General features: G+C 47.3%; 1 protein-coding gene across 1 annotated transcript in view; it reads left to right on the forward strand.

Moving 5' to 3' along the window:
• The first annotated feature begins 4,955 nt into the window (after window positions 1-4,955).
• LOC108449096 (E3 ubiquitin-protein ligase RNF4-like) overlaps window positions 4,956-7,560 on the forward strand; it is a 3,135-nt gene continuing 530 nt past the window's right edge. The window contains exons 1-3 of the mRNA XM_017744105.1: window positions 4,956-4,961; window positions 6,038-6,179; window positions 6,896-6,981. Coding sequence (XP_017599594.1) covers window positions 4,956-4,961; window positions 6,038-6,179; window positions 6,896-6,981 — 234 coding nt within the window. The remainder of the gene's footprint in view (window positions 4,962-6,037; window positions 6,180-6,895; window positions 6,982-7,560) is intronic.

Raw genomic sequence — 7,560 nt, forward strand, 5'->3', positions numbered from 1 at the left:
ACACCCTGCCCCCCCCCCCGCCATCCCTGCTGCTGGCCCCTGCACGTGGACCAGGCTGGGCTTCGACATGCTGGAGCCATGGTGTCAGTGATGCCCCAAGTTAATCACTGTTTATGCAATTGCAGGTTGCTTTTTCTGTCCGAGAAGCTGCTAAAACAGGCATGTTCAGCAGCATGCCAGAGTGAACGGCACAGTGGGAGAGGTGTCAAGCCTCAAGGGGAGGGGTGCTGCCTCAGCACATGCTGGGGGGGTTTACCACCAGGGCTGTGCCCATGCAGGGAGCAGGTGGGAGCAGCCAGGAGCAGCCACAATGTCAGTGAAGTACCCACAGTGAAGTACCCACAGGTGTGCCCTCTGCACACCTGCACACAGGGAGGTGGCAGATCCTGTTACAGGCCATAGAATCACGGGATGGTTTGGGTTGGAAGGGACCATAAAGATCATCTAGTTCCAACTCCCCTGACATGGGCAGGGATGCCACCCACTAGATCAGGTTGCTCAAAGTCCCATCCAACCTGGCCTTCAACACTTCCAGGGATGGGACATCCACAGCTTCTCATGGCAGCTTGGTACTTAGGGATCATACATGGTTGATTCATGCTGGAGCACCAGGACCAGGATAACACTGTGTGTCTCACTGGTGCTAACAGTTAACACCAGCTCTCGGGACTCTGCTTTGCTACTGCTCATGCTCTCCAGCAGAAAAGGTCAACAATTACATGAGCCCACTATGCCCCCGCCAGGGCATCAGGCCCTAGTGTCTCCTGGGAAGCTGCTCTGTGTAGCTTGGTGCCAGCACTTCAGGGACATGGAGATTTAGGCAGCCTGTGGCAGGGATTTGCCTGCAGTTTCCCAGGCTCGGGGCAGCATGCAGAAGACCCCCAAAGGCTCACGGACCTCCTGCGCTGGTCCATCTGTCTCAGACTGAAAGGTGCTGCAGGGCTGCTGCCCATCTGGGCTGGGTGACTCACCCCTAGAATTGTCACGGCATATCACACCCCAAGACTGATGGACTGTGGCAGTGCTCTGGGGATCTAGGGCTAGGCATGATTGCCTGATAAATTAAGAGGGTGGTTTTGGGGTCTCGCCACTGGCAGGGTTGGAACTAAGGAGTTTGCAGCCCCGGCTTAGTGCCCAGGTACCTCCATCCTCAGTCCTGACCACACCCTTGTCCAAACGATTAAGCAACATCCTTAAGCAAGGGCTGGGCACCATCTAGTGGAATAAAAAGCCTGTTGCTGGGAGTCTTTTGTGCCTGTTGAATGATGCCCAGCTTTGCCTAATGCTGGCGTTGGCACTGCTGCCCTCTTGTCGCACTGTTTCCCCGAGGTCCTAGGGACCCCTGCCTGAATGGCAAGGTCAGGTATAAAACTGGCTAGTTCAGGTATAAATGGCATACATTTGTAAACCAGCATTACTTCCTTGCACAGTTGCTGCTAAAGCACCTGGAATTTTTGTGCTGTGACTCTGGCTCTACATCTGGAATAATATGGTATTTTGGGATGCTCATCCCAAGCCCCCTGCTCAGCACCACAATGGTGCCTGGCTCTGCTCTTCCAAAACTCACCTGCCAAATAGCACAAGTGGCCACTGAACGTAAAACTGCGTTTCCCTAGGAAAGGGTTTTCCCAGAGTATTGGAGCAAAGCGGGGAGCTGGTCTCTCCTTGCAGTGAAGGGAGAGCAGATGAGGGCTGTCAGAGTGGGAGCTGGCAGGGTGACACTGCCCACCCCTCATGCTCAAACAACCACAGCAAGCTTACAGCTGGGCTAGAGGTAGTCACCAGGTCTGGGAGGTGTTCCTCTGGGACCCTTTGCTCTTTGGCCCTGCTGAGCTGTGTGTTTTTGAAGATTTAATTTAGACTTTTAATAAATATACATTTCTTTTCTGTTCCATATGTTGTTCTTTGTTTTTTAATCAAGGGAAACAGTGATTAATCTACATGTGTTTCTTCACACTGGGACAGTAGAGGCTGTTGCTGAAGGGATTTAGGGTCTTTCATCCCACCCTGTGAGTTAGTGAACCCAAGTGAAGAGTGATATGTACCTTCTGAGGGTACAGAACAAAAAATAAATTGCCCCTAACAATCCCAGCTACTCTTATGAGCACTAATTGTGGGCATGTGGCCAGGCAAGTATGGGTACATACTGCTTCTTCAGGCCAGTGAGGTTGCAAAGAACTGCTGAAATGCTTTTTGAAAGAAGTCTAAAAACCAATGAGGAGCTTTGAGGAACCATTCAAATGACGTTTTGAATGGTATGCTTTCAGGTACAGAGCTCAGTGCTGGCTGCATGGAGGAGGCAGGTGGTGCCCATCACAAATAACTCTTCTCAGATTCTTTCACAGTGTGGTGGCAGCGGGCGCAGCCCAGAGAGACAAGGGTGCCTTCCCTGTTGTAGCATCATGGTTTTTCAGAAGGGGGCAAAAGCAGACAGAGGGAGCAGCTGAAAGCAGCACCTCTCAAAAGAGAAGGAGCACAGCTACAGGACAGTAATGATTTTCTTCCTCACCTGCTGTAGTTACTCAGTGAGACCCATTTTCATCCCACACCAAAGACCAGGCACTGAGAGGGACTGAAATACTGTGCACACCCCCAGAAAACCCCTCCTCCCAGTGCTCAGCCTTCCTGCTCCTAAGCTGGCAGCCAAGGCTGGGCAACTGGAGAGGGCCTGAGCACATCCAGGTTTTTGGAGGATGGAAGATACCCTGAAGCCTCAATCCATTGCCTAGAGAAGCACTTACTGCCATTGAGGAGGGTGCAAAGCAGCCCCGGCAATAAGAAACTTACCTGGGTTTTTCTTCTGCAGAAGAAGCCACACAGTACTGCCTACCATCAGGGGGCTTCAAAAATGTTTTCACTTACTCTGAACAGTCTCTAATAGACCATCCACCAGCACTTCCTTCTAAACATTTTGGGAAACATGCTCTGAGTCACAACCAAGCAAAGGCACATTTTGACACATGGAGTGAAATGCAAATCTCAGTGAGATTAGTAAAAAATATAATCTGTTTGGGATCTCTTTTGGTAATCCTTGCCTATTTCCCTGCATCCTCATAGTGGATTTAGAGGGACTGGTCTGCAGGGTTGCTTTGGGGAGCAATTGCCCTGGAGTTGGATACTTGGGTGTATGGCATCCTACCTACATTCACTCTTCTTGAATTACTTTATGGGCCTTGCTCTGATCATCAGGGTACCCCTGACTTGAGAGAGTACAGAGCTGACAATCCCTGGCCAGTGAAATGTGGGTTTCTCACTTCCTGAGGTTCTCTGGAAAAAAACTTCTCCTGCCAAAAAATCCTGGCAAACTGTAGCCATCATGTGAAAATCCTGATGCCATTCCTCCAGGTGATTAATATACCAAGCCAGTCAGTCTGGGTTCAGCTTAGGCTGCTAGCTATAATTAATCTTTTAAGTTTGGGAAGTTGATAGATAAAAACTTCTGTCATGAAATGGAATGGCAAGGGGTGTTTCAGAGATCTTACACCTTGCTTCAAAGCTGGCCTGCATGGGAGGAGATAAAATAGGTATGTGGCCTTTTCAGCTTCCCTGCAATGGGCAGAGAAGGGGCAGGAGCTGTATCTCCCTCCCACCACCAAGTGATGAATATTTTCAATATTCATCACTTTAATTTAAAAGTGTTGGGCCTTACAAAAATAAAGTCTTCCAGCCCCCTGTTGCCATTGTCCAGCAGTGATGAGGAAGATCAAGCCTGACAGCCTTCAAATGTTTGGCTTACTAAAAACTGACCCTCCTTTTTCTCACTGCTCCCTCCTCCCTTCTCCCCACTATCCAACTTCTCCCCAAAATACAAGTGGGGCTGAGTCCACTCAGCCAACCTCAGCTGTACCTGTAGAGTGAATGAACAGGCTCCCTGCCTTAACACATGGGATATTTCATATGCCAGTAAATCCACTTGTGCTTCATCTCAGCTTAAACACTCCTGCTTTCCAAAATTGTTGGGTCCAAAGGGGAAAGTTTTAGATAATAAAAATCCTAAAGGAGATTTAATGCTTGAAATAAAAGTGCTAAGGTGCTAGAGCAACTCCAAATACGTATTTAATATGTGAATAAGTACCTCGTGCCAGGCACTGAATATGACAAATGAAGGGTGTGAGTATGATGACCCAAACCAGCCTTTGCTTGAATTTCCACAGGACTGAGAAAAATGAGAAAGTTATCCCCATCCATCTTTAAACACTCAACACTTTGCCAATTACCTAAAAGCAACAGTTGTATCAACAGAGAAATTATTTTAAGAAATGATCCTCCTCATGTAGAGTATGAGCTGAAAATATCCATATGCTATCCACAGCACTGATGAATTTGCACCATCCTCCCCACACCCAAAAGCACCCACAGGACTAGGGGATGAAGAGCATCCCTGTGTCCAGCAGGGCTGGCAGGGGTTTGCTGCTGCTCTCAGGAGCGCCAGCCAAACCCTTTGAACGCTGATCCAGTGGAAGACTGGCTAGAAGAAAAACTGAATTTTAATTTCACTTTTCTTGCTGTGTTGCCTTTCATAGTAGAGCAGGCCTCAAGAGGAAGGTGCTATCCCCAGGAGCAGAGCAAATCTCTACCCAATCCTCTTGCAAAGTGCTCAGCAGAGGAATAGTTGAACACCTGAAAACTTCAAGACTTCAAAGGCTTTAAATAAGAATATAAATTGTTAGACTTTCACCAGTTTAGAAATAAACCCAACCCAGCACCAAAATCTTTTGTTTTAATTTTAATTTCTATTTACTGGGGATTAAAGTTAAAACAGTCTCATGAGAGTTTTCAGCCACAGACTAAAAACATGGAGGAGAAGAGAAGCTGTGGATGCCCTGTCCCTGGAAGGCCAGGCTGGCCAGGGTCCCGCGCACCCTGATGTGGTGGATGGTGTCCCTGTCCATGGCAGGAGATTGGAACCAGCTGATATTTAAGGCCCCTTCCGAGCCAAAGCATTCTGGGAAACCATGCGGGTGCTTCTGCTACAGTTAATAGAATGTTGCCACCACCAAACTGTTGCCACCAGGATTCCATCCCAGGGCACTCAGGTGACCTGGGGTACGTTAAGTCAGTTGATGGATCCTCTGCTGGGAAGCAGACGCACAGTGTCCGTCTCCTCTGCGTTGTGTCCAGCTTCTCCATCCCCGGTGGGAACAGAAGGTGATTTGCTGACGTTTGTGAGAAAAACTCTTGACTGGCTACACACGTAAGTGTAGATTATTTTTTAAAAGGTTTCTGATGCTGAGGGGCTGTTCTGTGCTGCTGGCCCAGCTGCAGGTGTCTGAGGCTCCAGTACTGAACTGGTACAGAAACTGGTGACTCAGGGATGGGAATCCTAGAGCAGGGGTAGTATTTAAGAGAACAGGTATTCCAGATAGGTAATCTCCTCTCTTCTCTTCTGGTAGGTTTGGAAGAACATTGTTCTCTGACCTCTGGAAATCAGGGCTTTGTAGCAGTGTGCTACCTAAAGGAATCTAAGGCATCAATCGCTGTAGCTTCTCTGACATTCCTTCTCTGGTGCCTGTCCCGCTTACTCTTGCAGTGGTTTTAGGTCACAAAACAGCATGAGCACAGTGAGTACTTTACTTCTCAATGCAGATCTGATTCCTAAAACACGTTGTCTGGGATACTCCCAGAAAGGATTTAAAGAGTTTGTAGCAAATGCACCGGAACAGAAGCCTATTAAGACTTCATGTAACTTCATATTTTGGGAGACTGAAGATTTTGAATCTCTCTGGGTGCTAACAATATTTCAGAAATGCTTACAGTGCGAACAATGACCTGATAAAATTGTAAACTGGTCTCCTCATTTTCAAGCCTTTGAGCTGGGCTTTTTCTTGGTGAGACAGCTCGTAAGAGATCAGGGGATGCCTTTTCCTTGATGTGATGCGATGCACTCAGGGAGGAATGACCTGTAGCACAATTTGATGCTTATTCCAGCCTTTGCATGAGTGTTTTCTGTACTCTCCTGCTTTCATTGCTGTTGCAAAAATGAGGGCCATGTTACCCTTACTCCCACAGAAAATGCTAAGGCTTTGTTCCCTCTTAGAATCAGCGAAAGCGCCGTGGAGAAGCAGATGATTTCGGTCAAGCTCAGAAACGGAGCAGGCTGCTGGCTTCTAGCACGGGTGAAGCTTCAGAGCCAGAGCCAGCAGACCTTGAAGAAAGTGGTACACTTTCTTTTGAGCTTGGTAAGAAGAGAAACTGCTTCTGGAGGGTTGGGGTCCAGCCAAATGTGTGTGTTTGCCAGTCTCTAGGCCCTTTAGTGGGGAGGAAGGGAAACCTGCGATTTTAGGAAGCACCTAGTATGGCATCTCTAAACAGCAAGGCTCCTGACAAGCGCATGGGTTTGTTACTGAGCTGCCATACATTTGCACTAGTGGGATACAGCTACAATAGCTGTGATGCAAAGGTCCAAGTGCTGCTCAAACACCTGAATGTCTACTCTGAGCAGCTGGCACTTTGCCCAGCTGCCACTACACAGGGTGGCAAACTAAGGTTGGGATCTCCCAAGCTGGAAGCAGATAAGGAAAATTTGTCATTAGCTGTGGAACATGTACAGTATGGTACTGTAAAATTAGGATACCTGCTATGATTCCAGCTTTGGTTTGGGTTTTTTCCAGTGTGATAAACATTCCCTGATGTTAGATGAATCTTATGTTGGTGTGTACCTCCTCCAAGCTGCTGTCATCCAGCAGAGCTGTGTGAGGAGCTCAGCCACTGTTCCTTGGGCTGGTAATGCTCTCCTGTGGACTGTTGAGAGCAAAGCTTGAGTGAAATGTTGGACACATTCCTGAAGAGAAGAGACTCAGGGCATAGTTGAATCCTACCTCAGCCTGTTTTGCTAGGGCTGCCCATTTCATTCCTCTGCAATTTCTGATCTTGATTCTAACATTCTGGTTTTCAGCTGGTGAAGAATTCATAGGTGTCACAGCTGACTCTCCTGAGTCTGAAGACATCAATCTAACTGGAAATGATTTTGGCAATGTTGTGGTAAGTAGTGAATGACACACTTCTCTCCATCTCACAGTCAAATTAGTTTTCTCTTGTGCTGTTAGGCCTGTCTTCTGGCATCCAAATTGTCTGCCATTCAGGGCTGAAACACAGCTCTGACTTACCTACTTTAGAGAGAGCTCTCAGTCAACCCCAAATGCACCTGTGGATGCATCAGCATCTCTGAGTATCACTTGCAGACTGTGGAAGAGTAATTTAAAAGACCTTGTTGCTCAAAAACTTGGAAAGAATGTTTAGCAATCATGGGAAATGGAACAGAAGGAGCCAATTTAAAGCTGAAGCTGTTCTAGAGATACACAAGATATAGGTCAGTGATTTAAAGAAAACAAAAATATGAGAGGGCAGGAAGCCTTTGATTTCCCAAATATGAAGTGTTTAGCTGCAACACTGGTTTGAGGTACTCCTGTCACTGAGGTACCAAGCACAACTCTGGGGTACAAACTGTTTATTACTCCCAATAAGTATTTAAAGTTTATTAATCCAGTTCTATTTATTATTCTAAGAAGTATTTAAAAAAGATCCAGCCTACACGGTAGTTTATCCGTTGAGTTTGGGACG

Source organism: Corvus brachyrhynchos, unplaced genomic scaffold (assembly GCF_000691975.1).
Source record: "Corvus brachyrhynchos isolate BGI_N302 unplaced genomic scaffold, ASM69197v1 scaffold229, whole genome shotgun sequence".
NCBI lineage: Eukaryota > Metazoa > Chordata > Aves > Passeriformes > Corvidae > Corvus > Corvus brachyrhynchos.